The 18,025-nt window shown below is 51.9% G+C and overlaps 2 protein-coding genes across 6 annotated transcripts; one reads left to right on the forward strand and one right to left on the reverse strand.

Moving 5' to 3' along the window:
* The first annotated feature begins 275 nt into the window (after positions 1-275).
* FAM219B (family with sequence similarity 219 member B) lies at positions 276-5,184 on the forward strand. 4 transcript variants are annotated; one of them, XR_008705218.1, is made up of 6 exons: positions 276-514; positions 720-807; positions 1,484-1,561; positions 1,672-1,881; positions 1,998-2,046; positions 3,867-3,955. XR_008705218.1 is itself a non-coding variant. In XM_055555564.1 (5 exons), the coding sequence occupies exons 1-5, from the start codon at positions 319-321 to the stop codon at positions 4,026-4,028; spliced, it is 576 nt and encodes a 191-aa protein (XP_055411539.1). In that variant the 5' UTR covers positions 277-318; the 3' UTR covers positions 4,029-5,184. The 4 variants fall into 4 exon arrangements, 2 of the variants coding, with proteins under 2 accessions (XP_055411539.1, XP_055411540.1); XR_008705217.1 differs by having other exon boundaries at positions 3,864-3,951; XM_055555564.1 differs by lacking the exon at positions 1,672-1,881 and having other exon boundaries at positions 277-514; positions 3,864-5,184.
* Positions 5,185-7,967: 2,783 nt separating this feature from the next.
* On the reverse strand, positions 7,968-15,289 carry MPI (mannose phosphate isomerase). Of its 2 annotated transcripts, XM_055555562.1 has the most exons (8): positions 15,215-15,289; positions 14,593-14,720; positions 13,039-13,239; positions 12,159-12,300; positions 11,347-11,529; positions 9,841-10,014; positions 8,943-9,151; positions 7,968-8,643 (listed from the first exon to the last, which is right to left on the reverse strand). In XM_055555562.1, exons 1-8 carry the CDS (start codon positions 15,228-15,230, stop codon positions 8,425-8,427), a joined length of 1,272 nt encoding a protein of 423 aa, XP_055411537.1. In that variant the 5' UTR covers positions 15,231-15,289; the 3' UTR covers positions 7,968-8,424. The 2 variants fall into 2 exon arrangements, with proteins under 2 accessions (XP_055411537.1, XP_055411538.1); XM_055555563.1 differs by lacking the exon at positions 8,943-9,151 and having other exon boundaries at positions 8,479-8,643.
* Positions 15,290-18,025: the final 2,736 nt, after the last annotated feature.

Consider the following 18,025-nt stretch of genomic DNA (forward strand, 5'->3'; position numbering starts at 1 on the left):
TGCGGGCGCACACCTGCAGCTCCCCGGAAATACTTGTATTTACTTTCGACCAGAGACAGAACTTGGCTTGACATCACCAGTTTCAGGCCGACTGCGAGAGGGGAGCTAGTGCCAGAACGGAGGAACTGAAAAAACCCAACCCCCGGAAAGGCGGAACAGTTGAGCCAATCCCACAGCAGGAGGGGCCAGAAAGCTCGGGCGGGCACGGCCCACGCCTGCGCGCCGCCATCTTGCTCCAGGAGGGACCGCCTCCCTCCCGTCTGGCGGCTGGTTAGCCAGAAGGCGGGGCTTCGCGACTCGGCGGGGCGTGGCCAGGCGATGGCGACCGCGGATCCCGACGGGCAGGCTGCGCCCTCTATCCCGGGACCCCGGCCCAGCGGGACGGGAGCTGCGGGGCTGCCCTCCGGGCGAAGCGGCATTGGAGCCCCCCGGTTGGGAGAGCGGATCCCGGCGGCTGTGGAGAAGCGGGGCCCGTACATGGTGGCGCGTGCGCCTTCCATTCAGGCCAAGCTGAGTGAGTGCGGCCCGATGAGGGGGTCTCTGCTTGGGCGGGCTGTCGCGTTCCCGGGCTGGCTCCGGAGCGCCGCTGGGGCGACCCCGGAGGGGCAACTGCAGCCCGCTCCCGCACCCAAAAATCTGTTCGAAGAGCGGGCTCCTGGCGTTTGGGAGACACGGCGGAGTAGGGATGAGCCCGCTGATCTGGGCCCTTTGACTTCCAGAGAAACACCGGGACCTGGCCAAGGCGGTTCTGCGGAGAAAAGGCATGCTGGGGGCCGCGCCGAACCGCCCCGACTCTTCAGGGAAAAGGTCTCAGCAGGCGCCACCTCCTCTGTGCAAGCGTTTTCACAGTAGGCCCTAGTGCTCAGGCTGGGAGACCGAGTACCCACGTTTAAAGCCGAGCCAGTCATTCCCGACGCCGGCCTGTCGGGTTCACTGTTTAAAAATGGAAAGAGGAACGACCTTTTCTTTGCTTTCCAGGATGTGATGGTGTCGAGGAAGGAGCTTTGCTATGAGTTTTATCAGTTCGTAGGGTCAATCACTGTCTAAATTAGGGAGGAGCGTAGTGGCTGGGGTCCCCAGGAGTGAGGATGGAGAGCAGTGTGGGAACAGCTAGGACTGTGATTTTTCCTTAACAGAACGGTAAGCACTGAGGGCTGGATCGAACCTTCGCCAGGGCTTGAGCTAAAGCAGGTGAAGGAATTTGCCTAAGGACTTTGATTTTTCTGTCCTCAGGTTAAAAAGGTGGGGAGATGGGGCTTTTCCTGATTCTTAGAAGAGGAGGTGTGCTTATCCTCAGAAGCAGCAGGGGGAGCGGTGTGGGGAAGTGCACGGATACATGGCAGGCAGTGGTGGCTGGCCAGGTGGAAGATAGTCAGGAGTAGTGCAGTCAGTTTTTTTGTTTTCCCCATAAGGGCGAGGACACTGGCTTTCCCTGTGAAATGCTGGCATTGCATCTATGCTTGGTCTCTCCATCTCCCCTCAGGTCAGTGAAGTTTAACAAGGGCTACACCGCTCTTAGTCAGAGTCCAGATGAAAACCTGGTGTCCCTCGACTCTGACAGGTAAGTGCTGTCCTTGGAAATACCCCTTGGGGAGTGCCTTGGATAAAAATTGCAGACAACTTGCTTTGCTTTTTCCCTGTCTCTTCCAAGACCTTTTGTGCATGTTCCAGGGCTGCTGCTTCAGAGCACTGTCTCTTCCGGGATGGCTTGCTTAGAGGACTCATAGGTGACCTTGCTGCTCTTGGATGTGAAGCACCAACCTTGTCTGGGGGAGTCATCCTGCCCTATTATGTCTGCATTATTAGTGACAGTGACTCTCCCTGCTGGAGCCAAGAAGGAGCCATTGATACTCATGGCAGATTATGGGTTTGAGTTCTGTGGTGTGTGGTCTTTGCTTCACAAGTCCTCCAGACCCCCTTACATGTTGTGCACCTTGCCGCTTGCAGCTGTGCTCCGCAGGCATCTCCCTGAACTGACTGTCTTCCTCTTGTCCTAGTGATGGAGAGCTGGAATCCAGATACTCCTCCGGGTATTCCTCTGCAGAGGCAAGTCCAGAGCACCTTTCTGTGGCGGGGCCAGGCTGCAGGCAGAGTCATAGCCACTGCGAAACACTTGTCTGGTTCCTGCTATATGCATGGCACTGTACCAGACTTCCCATGTGTTCTCCAGTCTTCTACTCTACCCTGTTCCTCTAGCAGAAGTTTAGGTATCTGAAGAGGACTGTTGAAAGTCCAGGAGACTATGTGTGTGCTGCACGCTAAGTCTCTTTGTGTCTGACTCTTTGCGACCCTATGGATTATAGCCCACCGGGCTCGTCTGTCCATGGGATTCTCCAGGCAAGAATACTGCAGTGGGTTGCCATGCCCTCCTCCAGGGGATCTTCCCGACCCAGGGATTGAACCAGAGTCTCTTATGTCTCCTGCATTGGCAGGCAGGTTCTTTACCACTAGTGTCACCAAGGAAGCCCCCAGGAGACTACAGACCTTTTTTTTTTGGCATATAGGATTTTCATTCCCCAACCAGGGATCAAACTCACACCCCCTGCATTGGAAGTGTAGAGTCTTAACCATTGGACTGACCACCAGGGAAATCCCCAGAGACTCTTAGGGCTGGAAATGACCTCACAAGTCTAATCCAGGCCACCACTTAGAAAAGGAATCCTCTTGATAAATCCCAGCTAAATGCTTATTTGAATGCTTCTTGTAATTGGGTACTACCTCCAAGAAACCTTGCTGCCTGTCTTCCCCTGCAACACACACAGTTCAGGTAGCTCATAGAGACGTCTTCCTTGTTAATTGGAAAAGTCTCCTGCAGCTTGGACTTAGTGGTCTTAGTCCTGTCTCCAGTGACAGAATAATTTTACTCTGCCTTCTTTTGATCATCTTTTACCTGAGATCAGCATTCCTGTCCCTCCCCTTTCCATCCTCAAGCTTGCTTACTTCCAGGCCAGACAAATTCTGTTCCTCCTTTGTTCCATCTGTGGGAACTGTGACTGAGATAGATATTCCTGGGCTGGCCTTTTGGACAAGTGACTGTCCCAGACTAAAACAGGGACCGAAGGTTCTGGCATCTGTGGCTTACTGCTTTTGACAGAGGTGAAGTGCTGGGGACCTGACTATATACCACTGGTATTTCTTCCTCATGCTCCTGGAAACCCTTGGCCACCCCGAGTTTCTGCCAGAGAATATAGTTTGCAAATTGTATCCTCCTTGAATATCTAGGTGCCTAAGATTGTTAGAACAAAGGAAAGAAAAATAAGCCAAGAGCCAGAGAAGTCCTACACTCCCCAGTCTCATTTGCCTTCTGCTCAGTGGAACTGGTGAAGGCAGGCTGACAGGTTCTACTTTGCAAGGAATGAGCTCTGTTGGCATCAAAGAGAAACACTGGCAGTGCAGAAGCAGCTGTTCCCCACCCTATTCTGCTCTAACCCATTTTCCTCCACCCGTTTACCCCATTGTGCTGGTACCAATTGTTCCATACTCTTCACCTTCATAGGAACCAATCTGGGTTCACAGTGGTAATGGTCAGGGCTTGACTTTCAGACATAATCTCGAATCTCATATCACCTGCCTTGGGATTCTTGAGTGAGGGCAGCTTCCTTGGGGGCACGTGACAGTGCAGCCTGGACAGTCCTGGCTCAGGTCCCTGGATGTCCCCCAGCCCCTGCTGGGTGAGACACAGGTAGGAAAAGGTTAGCACTTCTTCCTGTAGTCCAGGGATGTGCAGGCCTGGCCTGAGGGTGGAGCACGGTCAGGAGGAAACGGACAGTAAGCTCCAGTGAGGAGATGTGGGTCTGCTTTGGGGGCAGCAGTTATTTCTGCCTTGTGGCCTGGCCTATAGTTCTCTCTTCCCCTGTTCTTAGCAGGTGAACCAGGATGTGAGCCGGCAGCTGCTCCAGGACGGGTATCACTTGGATGAGATTCCAGATGATGAGGACTTGGACCTAATTCCCCCCAAGCCTATGACCTCAACATGCTCCTGCTGCTGGTGCTGTCTTGGGGCCTCTTCGTCCTGTACCCTCCAGTAGACATAACCCTCTAGGACAGGTCCTGCTCACCATGCCTGCAGAGTCCTATTGACCCTGCGTTGGTCACAGAGTGCAGTGGGAACCCACTGCTGTCAACCCCAGGATCACTGGAGACACTGACCCTCTGGGAAAGGCAGTGACTGCAGTTACCCCAAACCTGGTGCTTCTCAGGCCAGAGGCCCCCATCTGGGTCATAGGGTGACAGGTGGAATTCTGCAGTTCTCTGCTGTTGGAGTAGCATTTGGAGAAACTGCTTTAATAAGGGCAGGAACACAGGAATTCTGTTTCTTATGCTGAGGGACAAAATTGGTGAAGAGAAACTTGCAGACTTCTTGATTGGTATTTGTCATGATGCCCTGTGGAGGGAAAAATGGAGCTTTTGTGCCCAGGCTGTGCTGGCTGGTGTTGCATGGAGGCAAAAAATAGCACTTTATGGCTTGCAGCTGGGAGTCTGTGGAAAAAGAATTTATTTGGGGCCAGTTCAGTTCAGGAAATTCCATATTCTCTTCTCTTCCAAGCTCCAAGATGGGTTACATGTTTGCCGGTTGTTCCTGTATGACTGTGGCAGAGAGTACAACAAGTTGCTTGATGGCACAGCCTGATCAAGACTTCCAGAATCCTTGGAAGCTGAGCATTCCCAACTGGTCCATGTGTCTGTGTGAGCTTAGTAACTTGTTTAGTCCAACCCTAGTTAGAGAAAACTAACTCTACTCCACCAGGTAGACAAAATTTCTTTCCTTGGTTGCCATTCTTCACCTTGGTCTTAGCTAATATCTTCACCAGTCTTTGATCTAAGGTGGAATGAAGGTTCTAGAGTTGGCCACAGAAGCCTGCAGTTTTGGGTTACCAGCAGAGGGAGCTGCAGGAGCAGTTAGGTGCCTTCCCGTTTGGATTTTTTGTTGTTGTTTTGTGAGATCTTGGAGAAGGCAATGGCACCCCACTCCAGTACTCTTGCCTGGAAAATCCCATGGACAGAGGAGCCTGGTAGGCTGCAGACCATGGGGTCGCGAAGAGTCGGACACGACTGAGCGACTTCACTTTCACTTTTCCCTTTCATGCATTGGAGAAGGAAATGGCAACCCACTCCAGTGTTCTTGCCTGGAGAATCCCAGGGACGGGGTAGCCTGGTGGGCTGCTGTCTATGGGTTCGCACAGAGTTGGACACGACTGAAGCGACTTAGCAGCAGCAGCAGCAGTGCCCCAACCAGGGAGGGGTGGAACTCAGGCCCCTGAAGTGGAAGTTCAGAATCCTAACCACTGGACTACCAGGGAATTCCCTCATTTGTTTAACATTTTACACTTGAGAAGCAGCAATGGTGAGATGTATACTGCACAGCTGTGTGGGCCCTGACAGGCTGAGGAGGAGGGACCTGTGGAAGCTCCCCAGCTATCCCTCCCACCCCAACCTAAGGAGATAATCTTGCCATTGCAGAGGGCCTCCCTCCACCCTAGTGAGAGCCATTCTGTTCATCCAGATTCCTCTGACCACAGTGGATACTCAAGATTGGGCTTTACAATCAGCCCCCAGTTTGAACATAGCAAGGACAGGCATAATCTCCCATGACCCCTACTAGATTGCATCTCTTGCTGTACCAGGCCTCTGTGAAATTTTTCAGTGGTTCCTTTTTTTTTTTTTTTTTGCCTTACCTAGAACCAGATGGAGCTGAATGGGAGTGGACAGGGGTAGGGTAGTGAGGATTGAGGTGTGGTCCTGACTTGGGAACTTGCCCAGCCTCTTGCTTCATTTCATTGGAACAGAGTATTTGACAGCTGCTGGGGGTGAGGATGGCAGTGGTCCCCCAATACCAAGACCCTCCAGTGGCTGTTGTTATAAAGCCACACTGGTGTATTTGGCTACACCTCTCCCTGGAATGTTTCAGGGCTGGTTGACCCTGAGGGGGAGGCATTACCTTTGTAGAAAAAGTTGCAGGAACGTCATAGAGCAAGGCAGGGTAGAAATGGTCAATTGCTTGGGGCTAAGAAGCTATGGGCTAGAAAGTCACCAATAAAAGCACCAAGGTGTCTAGAACCAAACTGCCTTAATAATAAAAGTGCTGGGGTGTTGTGCAGGTGATGGCACTCTGGGGAGACGGCTTACCTCATGGATAGGAGTGGTACTGTATGGCGTTTACAGAACTCTTGGCTTAGGCTTCTACAGCTTTGTAAGTTTGTAGAAATAAATACAGTCATTCTGTTGAGCTGTCTCTGTGTTGCAACAGGATTTTTAAGAAAAGCCTAGACCATGGCCGTTGCCCCTTCTGAATTCTGAAATGAAGAAGTAGCCTAACAGTTCTAACTGTGAGCATTCTGCCAAGGGCCACCCCTCCTTTCTTCTGTTCCCAGGGGGTGCCATTTTCAGTCCTCATTGGAGACCATGGATGGAATCGTTTAGTCATTAAGTCATGTCTGTTTTGTGACCCCATGGACTGTAGCCCACCAGGCTGCTCTGTCCATGGAATTTCCCAGGCAAGAACACTGGAGTGATTTGCCATTTCCTTCTCCAGTGGATCTTCCCAACCCAGGGATCGAACCCATGTCTCCTGCAGTGGCAGGTGCATTCTTTATCACTGAGCTACCTTATCACTTCTCTTTATGAGTTCCCTTTGGCAGACCCTTCTCAGGTTTTTTTGTTTTCGGTTTATGGGAGGTATTGTTTGCTTGATTTTTTTCAGCTGAAGAAAATTTATTGGAGGCAAAAAACCCCCAAAACAGATTGGCTAAAATTTTTTGTAGGTAGTTTCCTGGAATTCCATTGTACAGGTCTAATGTGGGCAATGGCCCAGAAAGATCCTTTTGTGTGAGACTAATCCCTTACCAACAGGAAGGAGCCACTAGCCTGGGTGTCTGCTTAGTCTGGGATGACAGGAGCTAAGACTGCCAGTCAGAAACCACAGTGGCAAAACACAGAGCTATACAACCCCCTGCAGAGGGTGTCCCACCTCTAGAGGGTAAGCACGGGGAGAGTAGATGCCCGTGTAGGTTCTTCCTGCCATCGTAGGAAAAAAGGAACTAGGTTTCTCTTCACAACACAAGTTGGATTGTCCTGTCCTTCAGTCCCCACTTCTACAGTGACTGACTGTGCTCTAAAGAAGTGGTTGACAACCTTTCTCTGTGAAGGACCAGTGAGTACTTTTGGCTTTGCAGGCCATACAGTCTGGTGAAAGCAGCTGAATGGAATGCAAAGAGAGGGCGTGGCCAGATCCAGCCTGCTGATCTTAGTGGATGATCCCCGCTCTATGCTATGCTTAGTCACTCACTCATGTCTGACTTTGCGACCCCATGGACTGCAGCCAGATTCCTCTATCCATGGGGATTCTCCAGGCAATACTGGAGTGGGTTGTCATGCCCTCCTCCAAGAGATATTCCCAACCCAGGGATTGAACATTGCAGGCGGAGTCTTTACTGTCTGAGCCACCAGGGAAGCCCAAGAATACTGGAGTGGGTAGCCTATCCCTTCTTCAGGGGATCTTCCCAATCCAGGAATCGAACTGGGGTCCCCTGCATTATAGGTAGATTCTTTACCAGCTGAGCTACCAGGGAAGCCCAGCCCCTGCCCTCAGTTCAGTTCAGTCGCTCAGTCGTGTCTGACTCTGCGACCCCATGGACTGCAGCACACCAGGGTTCCCTGTCCATCACCAACTCCCAGAGCCTGATCCCCATCCTAAAGCCAACTAAAACATTGGAGAGAAGAATCCTGCACTGACAGTTCCTTTCTTTAGACACACCTTCCACTGTCTGCAGGGCTCGAGGGCCTGAGGCCTGCCTGCAAGCTCTGCCGCTGAGGCTACAGCGGGCTGCCTGTCCCATAGACGCCTCTGCCTACCTCAGGAAGCTGAAACTGGAATACAGCAAAAACTGGACAACATCCAGGGAGGGCTCCTTCAGCCCACTTCAGGGACTAGAATGGCAAAGGCTGAGTGCTCTTTAGCCCACAGACCTCAAACAAGTGATCTTTAATTGCTTTAACAGAGCGGCATCAGGCCACAGGGGCTACACTTTTCCCTCTGCACTGTGGAACCCTATGTTCTTACAGATTAATTACCTATCTTGCTGTGACTGCTGCTGAGCTAATCCTAGATCTCACCAGTCTGCCTAATGCCATAGGCTGGGACAGGGCTGCTGCTCTCCTTGAGCTCTGAGGAGAGCCTGGCTCCAGTGTGGTGAGATCCAAGGGGAGTATCAGCTCTCAGTCCTCACATGGGCCCCTCCTACCAGGAAGAAGACGGTTCAGCCTCGGCCTGCTCGGGAGTCACCACCTTCAAGCTCTTCTCCCCCAGTCTTTCAGGGTGTACCCAAAGAGCCCAGAGCAGGGAAGGGATCTGGGCTGGGTCTGCAGTGGTGAGGCTGGCCAGGATGTAGGATGACTAGCAGAGGAGAGCCAGGAAGGCTGTGGCCTCTACAGCAGGCAGCAGGCACGGAACATCAGCAGGTCCTTAGGCACAGTGAGCTTCAGTGAGACACTCTCGTTGGCCCCAATGAAGAGCACCCCGCCACGTTTCAGGGGGATTGCTGCCTGGGCTGTGGGGCTGCTAGCTGTCACTGTCCCCTGCACCACCAGGAGGATGCTGGCAGAGTCCAGGGCCAAGACCTTGTATTCAGTGACAGAGCCAGGTACCTGGGCAGGAAGAAATGACACGACGGAGCAGGGTCTGAGCTGCTGTGAGCTCCCAGGGCTCCCAGGACCACCCCAAGGGTAGTGAAAGGGAGAGCTCTGCCGCCTCCTGCCCCGCTGCTCAGGCTTTCACCAGCACGAAGGCCAGTCTGGTCCCTGTACAGAGAGGCACAGGCAGGCCCTGCGGCAGTTGCCCACCACCTGAGCTTGGCAGAAAGGAAGCCCAGCCCCAGGTATACCCCACACGGTGGCCTTGCCAGGGTTCTACATGCCACACAAGAAACACCACAGCCCTCACTCACCTCCACCTTCATAACGGTGAAGTCTGGCACAGGGGGATCATAGATAGAGAGGTAGGGGTCTTCCGGGCTCCGTGCTGGAGGGAAGAGCCTGTCCTGGCTAGGGCTGGGGGTGTAGCTGAGCATTTCACACAGAGTTGGCACATCGATGAACTTGGGTGTCAGGCCAGCACGCACTGTGTTGTCTGAACATGCCATGCACTCCACGCAGTCTGGGGACAGACAGTGGGCATGTGCTAAGGGTGCCTTGGAGTTTGGCTCTCCAGAGCTGGGCTTTCTAACCTGAGTGCCATGAGCTCCCAGCAGCATTAGATGAAACTGTATGAACAGCATCTTCTGTGAGAATGGGCTAAGATAACAGATACCCAAAACAGGTGATGTCACCCACCACTCTCAAGGGGAGTCATGTTAACCCCTGGGGGAGCTCCAACCCTCTGGAGACATTGTATTCTCCCCTTTTACTAAAGAACCCTGTCTACAAGTGGATAAGCAGCCAACCATCAAAGTGTGACACCCCTCTGCGGCAATGTGTTTTTTAACAAAATCTCTGCATAGATGTAATAGACGTGTGAAGGCACTAAGATGCAGGGGAGAGAACAATGGCCTTGATCCAATATAGGCTTGGATTCAAATTGCAGTTGGCACACATATTGACAGGGCTTAACATGAGGGTGTCCTGAGCTCACAGGGGTGGTATGAGGATCCAACCAGTGTCCAGCACCGAGCTGGCATTCATCATCCTGACCGGTCACTTCCCTGCTGATCCCAGGAGCCCTGGGAGCTCAGAGCTGGATGGGACTTTAAAGGCAGTCTCCTCAACTACCACCTCCTGTTCTGTCCAGACGGAGAAACAAGGCCTGAGGGGGTGGGCCGTGGGGCTCACTGCTGAAATGCGGCTCACCTCCTTTCAGGTAGGCATGGGGCACATTGGCCTCCAGAAACATGGCCTCCCCCGGCTTCAGGGTAAGCAGATTCAGGAAGTAGATGGCAAAGCATCCGATATCACCCGGGTACTGCTGGTGCAGCTGCAGCAGGAGCTCCCCACAGATGTCCTCCATGTTGTTTCCAGCAGCCACTGAGGGGCACAGAGCACCCCAAGGCTACTCAGCAACTCTTGAGGGTATTCATGGCTCCCCACCCCACCCCCCCAAGAGAGAGTCCTAGAGAAGACCCTGGTCCAGGAATCCAGGAACGGGTGGGCATGTTCTAGTCACATCCCCCACCCTGTGGGGGCCAGCCTTCCTTGCTATTCCAGCCTACACAGATGCCATTTTCCCCATTTTGACTATTGATATGCCCACCACTCTACCGGGCACTAAAAGGGCTAGAGTGTAGTCCTTTTAGACAGCGCTTCTCAGCCTCAGCATTACTGACATTTGAGGCCAGGTAACTGTTGTGGGGGCTGTCCTATGTACTATAGGATGTCTAGTAGCATCCCTGGCCCCCACCTACAAAACACCACTAGCACCCCAAACCCGGGTTTGACAACCAAAGATACCTCCACCCTTCCAGTGTCCCCTGGTTGAGACGACTGCTCTAGGAGCTTAAAATCTAGTTAGGAGAGAACCCAAGGGTTCCCCGTGGGGTGACTAACTGTCCCACTTAGCCCAGGCCTTTCCGTTTAACACTACAATCTCTCAGTCCCAGGCAAAGAGTGATGGTTGAACACCCCAGAGAGCATGAGGCAGGATGCAAGGGTCGAAATGTGTCCCAGGCTGACCAGGGGAGAAGGAGCTCAGCCTGGGCTAGAGTGGTGAGGGAATGCTTGGGAACTGCGGGGAGGAGGGGAGGGCGGTGAGCTGGGTTTCCATAACTGTGTGTGTGGTGGGGGTGTCTCTAAAAGCAGAGTGGAGAAGGAGCTGGAGCTCATCATGTGTGCCATATAAGCTCCTAGCAGAGTCTTCTGCCTTGCTCTTTACTGCTTGTATTAACTCTCAAACCCAAAGTTGACACAACCACACCCATCAAAGTCATTTCCTGAACTCTCCTTATTAGCACAAGGTTGGGCCCAGAGCAGGTATTTAAGAAAAGATCTACTGATTGAGAGCTCAGGAATTCAGGTTTTTGGATCCTTTTATCTCCTTCCTGTTCTCCAGCTCCAAAGTATAAAACCCTTTGGACAGCAGCTCTAGGGCTGAGAAATCTCAGAATGCCCAGGTGAGAGACAGCCTAGTACTTTTCCAGGCCAGCCTGTCTCCACTCATCTAAAGGAGATAACCAGGTAGGAAGCAGCAGGACCCTGTTCCATAAAGACTGGGAAAGAAATGCTAAGTTGCTAACAGGCCATCTAAGTCAGACCGTTTTGGTGTTCTACTTGAGCAAAGGGATTGAGAACCCTATTCCTACAGCCTAGTAACTGTGCCAGGGGCCCAGGAAGGGGCACTGCGTTCAGGCCTAAGATACCCACCTTGCTGCGAGATCCGCTTCACCAACAGGTTCAGCTGCTCCACCACCACCTTCTTCTCGCTCTTCATCAGGTGGGAGAAACAGCTCCGCAGAGCAGAAGTCACAGCCTCGGAGTCCTGGCTCAGGCTCTGCTTCAGCTGCGCTGCTGCGTTGTCTCCAATTAGAAACTGGAATTCCGGCACCTCTGCAGGAAGGTCAGGCCAGGACCCGCATCAGGAATGGTTAAGATGGAACCCGCAAACAGTGGAAAGCTGGAGGAGGCCTCCCCGTCTCATTCCTAACCAAGGAGCCAGGCAAAGCTATGTAAGTTTCGCAGTGAAAATTTACTGCTTATGACCAGCCTTCAGCAACCACACCTGAGCCTGGTCTCATGAGCCTCCCCCAGGAACATCAAGAATTCATGAGGCCATGGGACTTCCCTGGTGGTCCAGTGGTTAAGAATCTGCCTTGCAATGCAGGGGATGCAGGTTCAATACCTGGTTGGGGAACCAAGATCCCACATACGGCAGAGCAACTAAGCCTGAGCACTGCAACTACTGAGCCTGAGCACCCTGGAGCCTGTATGCCACAAACTAGAGCATCCGTGCAACATAATGAAAGGTTCGGCTTGATGTAGTGACAATCCCGCCTGCCACAATAAAGACCTGATGTAACCAAATACATATATAAATCATTTTTTAAAAATTCATGAGGCCAACCAGCCCTTCAGCTCCTGGGACACTCAGCCTCTGTTCTCAGCCTCCAGCTCTGCCCTGGGTTGCCCTTGCATCCTAGGTCCAGTATGCAGGCTCTTAGCATTTTGCCCAACCTTACTTGTTAGAAAGGTCACAATTTCCTCAATTGGCCGGAAGCCACATAAGCCCTGGAAGGGGGTGAGGGCAATTGCCATCTCTGGCTTATGGTTGGCATCGGGGTAGTGCTGTGGAGCCTGGAGGTGCAGCTTCTCTGCCAGCTCCTGTGGGATGGGCAAGGGAGAGGAGGATGTTTAGGTGCAGCCATCACCCAGCAAGATACCAGTTCCTACCAGCCCTTGTTCTTGACCCTCCCCAGTCAGCTTCCTGCCTCTGGCACTGAGCCCAGTCAAGGCATAATTCAGAAACTCAGGGTTCAGCCAACCCAAGGCAGGCAATGGATCAACTCTGGGGTAGAGCTGGGGCAAACTTTAAGAGGACTATGAACCAGAAGACCCAAATACCAAGCCAAGCTTTGACACTAAACAAGCTGTGTAACTTTGGGTAAGTCTCTCTCTTCTCTAGGTCTTCTTTGCTCATGACGTTTGGACAAATGCTTAAGCTATGACTCACACACAGGCTTGTGTAGAAAGACCACAGGGATGGAATTAAGGTCATGACTAGGGTAACTGCTGTGCCTTGGAAGGTGAACTCTGAGACAGTCAGGTGGAAATAGGGCAGATATGAATTGGCTGGGTTGGGGTTTGCTGAGGGGAGCCAGGAACAAGCTTGGAGAAGCTGCCGTGGCACAGGCTGGTCAGCTGTCCGCTTAGAACTTTGTTGCCACATGTGTCATTGGCAATAGGCCTTGCAGAGCTAAACTGGGAGTTGTCAGGCTCGGATTTAATTCTGGGCTGGAGCCTGGCATGGGCAGGGTAAAAGCAGAAGTAAAAGTTGTACAGGAGTCTGGACTCTTAAGCTCTTCTCTAACCTGACCTCCGTGCCCTACTCTGATGCTATACCTTGTTCGGGTGTGCCTGGATGGACAGGGCCGTTTCAACTGAAAGCACTTTGAAGAGGAAGGGCAGTTTGCCGTTAAAGGTGTCCTTGACCTTCGAACCCAAGCTGTCCTGATTATCAGCAATCCACTGGCCTAGGGTCTTCTGCGAGATGCGGTTGTCAAGGATCTTGGCATCTCCCCGGGGGTGGGTCCCCATCCACAGCTGTAAAAACAGGAAACTTAGGAGGGACAAAGGCAGAACCTGGCACCACCCATTGGCCTGCCCTGCTCTGTTACCCTGTGCTCCCCATAAGGCAGCCAAGTCCTGAGACAGGCCTCTTGGGACTGGGTATAAATGTTCATACCATCACAGACATACCCGGCGCAGCAGACCACAGAATACCAGGAGTCAGGAAACTCAAGCTCTAGTTGAGGCTCTGCCTCCAACCAGCTGCAGAAGCTTGGGCTAGTTTCAATTTCTTGTCTCTGGGTCTCAGTTTTCTCATCTGTCCAGTGAGGAGAACGAAACCTACACTGTCAAGGTCACTGAAAAGCTCTAACTCTCAAATGGCTCTGTGAGGGGTTAACATTCATTTATTCCAATCTCAGAAGTAGAAGCTAATGCTTTCCTGTGTTTTGGCTTTTCCTTTACTAAATGGGCAGGATAACTATGTATTTTAGGTTATTAAAAAAGTCAGTTAGTCAAAGTAAAAATTATAATTGTCAAGGAGGGCTGAATTAAAATTCAGTAAGTGCTAAAAATAGAAAATAAAATAAGAAGCAGCAAGGTCATACTGTATAGCACATGTGTGTGTGCTAAACCGCTTCAGTCCTGTCAGACTCTTTGTGACCCTATGGACTATAGCCCACCAGGCTCCTCTGTCCATGTGATTCTCCAGGCAAGAACACTGGAGTGGGTTGCCATGACCTCCTCCAGGAGATCTTACCAACCCAGGGATTGAACCCACATCTCTTATGTCTCCTGTAGTGGCAGGAAGGCTGTTTACCACTGGCACCATCTGGGAAGCCCCTCTGTATAGCACAGGAAACTATATTTAATGTTCTGTGACAAATCATAATGGAAAAGAATATGGGTCAGGAAGATCCCCTAGAGGAGGAAATGGCAATCCACTCCAGTATTCTTGCCTGGAGAATCCCACAGACAGAGGAGCCTAGCAGGCTACAGTTCATAGGGTTGCAGAGTCAGACACGACTGAAGTGACTTAACACACACACATATTCACACACAACTGAGTCACTCTGTAGTACAGAAGAAATTAACACAACATTGTAAATCAACTATACTTCAATAAAATAAAATTCAGTAAGTGCTGAAAGTTCCTTGGGGAAGGAAGGAGGGTACTGGAAATTCCTATTATGACAAAACCTCACTTCTTTTTGTGCTGCCATCTGGGTTCATCAACCTGCACAGATCTGAAGCCCTAAGAAGGCCTCCTCTCCCATTGCTGTCTCCCCTTCCCCTCAGATTCACAAGACTTGCCTCAGCCCCTTTGATAGAGGAGTCCCTTCCTCCCACCTGCTGGTCGAGTAGGCTGAAATACAGCCGAGGTCTCACCTCTGCATATGGTCTGTCCTCTGAGATCTGGGCCAGTGGGTCACTGCTGGCCAGCAGCCGGGCCACTTCACTGTTGGAACCCATCTTTCCCCAGGCATATTGCTGCACCACACAGGAAAGTGGGAATACTGGGGGGTACAGACAGAGCGTTAGTTTCCACTCCACTCCTGAGGCCTGACCCTCCTGTCCCGGGGGAACCAGACCTGAGCTGAGGGTTTTATCTGAGGGATAGAGTCAAATAAGAGGTTTGTATGTTGTGAGTTGAGACCCTTCTCTTCTGCATGCCTCGATGTTCCCGTCTGTAAGACGGGTAGTAAGGATCTCCTGCTGACCTGAGGCAGATAAGTGCGTTACGGTGACGCGGAGGTCGTGGGAGGAACCTATTCCATTGCACCCAGTCTAGAAGTAACCCACGCGCAACCGTCTCCCCTCAAAACCCCCTTTCGAGGGCTGGATTAAGGGCTCGATCCCCATCGCGGGTGCCCCCTCCTCTTTCCAGCGCCCATGCATCTTTCCGCAGAGCCCCAAGGGGCTGGGGCGGAGTTCGACCTGCCGTATTAGGTCAGGAAGGGTCGGGCGCAATCCATCCCCACTCTCGCTGGCACCCCAGTCAACAGCCCACCTCGCTGAGCGGCCATCCTTGAGGCCTCCGACCGGTCTTCTCGCACGTATATCTTTACCGGCAGCACCCTCGGCCTCCCTGAGCCCAGAGCTTCATGGGAAATGTAGTTCTTCCCTCGCCTTCTCGGACGTCTGAATGCCAGGTGTGGCCACTGCTGGCAGGCTGAATCCCTCTCCCACACTCCCGCTCTCGGAAGGAACCCCCTACCAGTACAGAGCCTTCCAGCCGGCAATCTGAGGTCTCAGCATTTTCGTTGCCCGTTCCTTCACCGGACACATATTTATTGTTGTTCTTTTTCAGTCGCTTACGTTCTATAGACTCTTTGCGACCGCGTGAACTGCAGGACTCCAGGCCTCCTTGTTCATCACCAACTCCCGGAGCGTACTCAAACTCATGTCCATTGAGTCAGTGATGCCATCCAACCATCTCATCTTCTGTCGCCCTCCTCTTCTGCCCTCAATCTTTCCCAGCATCACGGTCTTTCAATTGAGTCAGCTCTTGGCATCAGGTGGCCAAAGTATTGGAATTTCACCTTCAGCATCAGTCCTTTCAATGAATATTCGGGGTTGATTTCCTTTAGGATTAACTGATTTGATCTCCTTGCTGTCCCACGGACTCTCAAGAGTTTTCCCCAAAACCAGAGTTCAAAAGCATCAATTCTTCAGTGCTCAGCCTTCTTTATGGTCCAACTCTCACATGTTATACATGACTACCAGAAAAAGCATAGCTTTGACCATAGGGACCTTTGTCAGCAAAGTGATGCTCTGCTTTTTAAAATGCTGTCTAGGTTTGTCATTGCTTTTCTTCCAAGGAGCAACTGTCTTTTAACTTCATGGCTGCAGTCACCATCTGCAGTGATTTTGGAGCCCAAGAAAATAAAATCTGCCACTGTTTCCATTTTTTCCCCCATCAATTTGCCATGAAGTGATGGACACTTCGGAGAAGACAATGGCACCCCACTCCAGTACTCTTGCCTGGAAAATCCCATGGATGGAGGAGCCTGGTGGGCTGCAGTCCATGGGGTAGCGAAGAGTCAGACTCGACTGAGCGACTTCACCTTCACTTTTCACTTTCATGCATTGGAGAAGGAAATGCAACCCACTCCAGTGTTCTTGCCTGGAGTATCCCAGGGAAGGGGGAGCCTGGTGGGCTGCCGTCTATGGGGTCGCACAGAGTCGGACATGACTGAAGCGACTTAGCAGCAGCAGCTGATGGACACTTGGAACGGCTTCGCAGAAATCATGGTGGAGACAAAGGCAGGAACAAAGTAGTGACCAGCACCCTAGGTTCCTAGCCTGGGGGGCAGGAGGCTGTGAAGTACTGGGTGCCCCGCTCGGGGCTGTTGGGCTTGCCAGGCCTGGACAATAGCATATTTATTGAGAACCTGATAAATGCCACAGACTGTTCTGAGGGCTAGAGACACATGGAAGAGCAAGATAAGAACTATTTTGTCTTTGTAGAGCTTACATTATGGTGAAGGGAAGACAGCAAACAAGTATGATAAACAAGTAAATCACATAGCAAGTTGAAAAGTCAGTGCTACGAAAAGTAAGGGGTGTGGGTGGAGGCGGAAGGCAGCCAGTAGAATTTAAAAGGTTGCCTAGATAAGCCTCACTGAGGTGAGAATTGACTGTGGACTTGGAAGTGAGGAGGAGAGAATGCTCTGAGCAGAAGATACAGCTATAGCAAAGGCCCTAAGGTGGGAACGTGGAAATGTGCCTGCCATTTTCAGAGTAAATAGCAAAGAGGCCAGACTGGCTGGAGCAGAGTGAGCAGGAAAGGTGGAAGTGTGGTGGTGAGAGAGGAAAGACAGTGGGCAGTTCTTTGTAGACTATTATGAGGATGTCAGGTTTTCATTAGCAGATTTGAGCAAAGCATTGCTATGATCTAAGCAGGAACTCACTGATGCTTGGTGATGATGGTAAATGTCACACGCAAGGCCCTTAATCTGTCTGAGCTTCAGTTTCTTCGTGTGTAAAGTGGGAATAATAATGCTGGACTGAAAGCCTTGTTGGAGGGTTGGATGGGATGATGTGATTCCAGAAGGCAGTCAGTGCTTAGTGCTGTTCTGATTCTCTCCACCCTAAGGACTCCACTGCAGGACTCAGAACCCTAGCTCCTCCTCCAGGCTGAGTTGCTCACAAGCCACATACACAGAAGTCAAGGGAAGTCACCAGGAGCCCTACATGGCAAAGGCTGGGCTGGACCTTGGCTGTGGAATAATCTTGCTGTATCCTGTAGACAAAGGCTCTAACATGCAGGCCTCCTCAGTCAACAGCCCAGGAAGAGGGCATCCCAGGAACATAGCAGCTAAAGCACCAGGGGACCTGGAGTGAGGGCCTGTAATCCTGACTCTGCCTTCTCTTCCCCCTGCCACCCAACCCGACTGATTCCCATGGCCTCTACCATACATGTCCAGGGGAGAGAGAGGCCACTGTTTTCTCTGCAATGTTCTGCCTAGCTATTGATAACGACCTCCCTAAGAGTCCCCTTGGAGAAGGCAATGGCACCCCACTCCAGTACTCTTGCCTGGAAAATCCCATGGACAGAGGAGCCTGGTAAGCTGCGGTCCATGGGGTTGCTAAGGGTCGGACACGACTGAGCGACTTCACTTTCACGCATTGGAGAAAGAAATGGCAACCCACTCCAGTGTTCTTGCCTGGAGAATCCCAGGGATGGGGGAGCCTGGTGGGCTGCCGTCTATGGGGTCGCACAGAGTTTGACACGACTGAAGTGACTTAGCAGCAGCAGCAGCAAGAGTCCCCTGGCTCAGATAAATCTGCCTGCATTTCAAAGAAAGCTTCACCACAC

The sequence above is a fragment of the Bubalus kerabau genome, chromosome 19 (genome assembly GCF_029407905.1).
Source record: "Bubalus kerabau isolate K-KA32 ecotype Philippines breed swamp buffalo chromosome 19, PCC_UOA_SB_1v2, whole genome shotgun sequence".
Classification (NCBI taxonomy): Eukaryota; Metazoa; Chordata; class Mammalia; order Artiodactyla; family Bovidae; genus Bubalus; species Bubalus kerabau.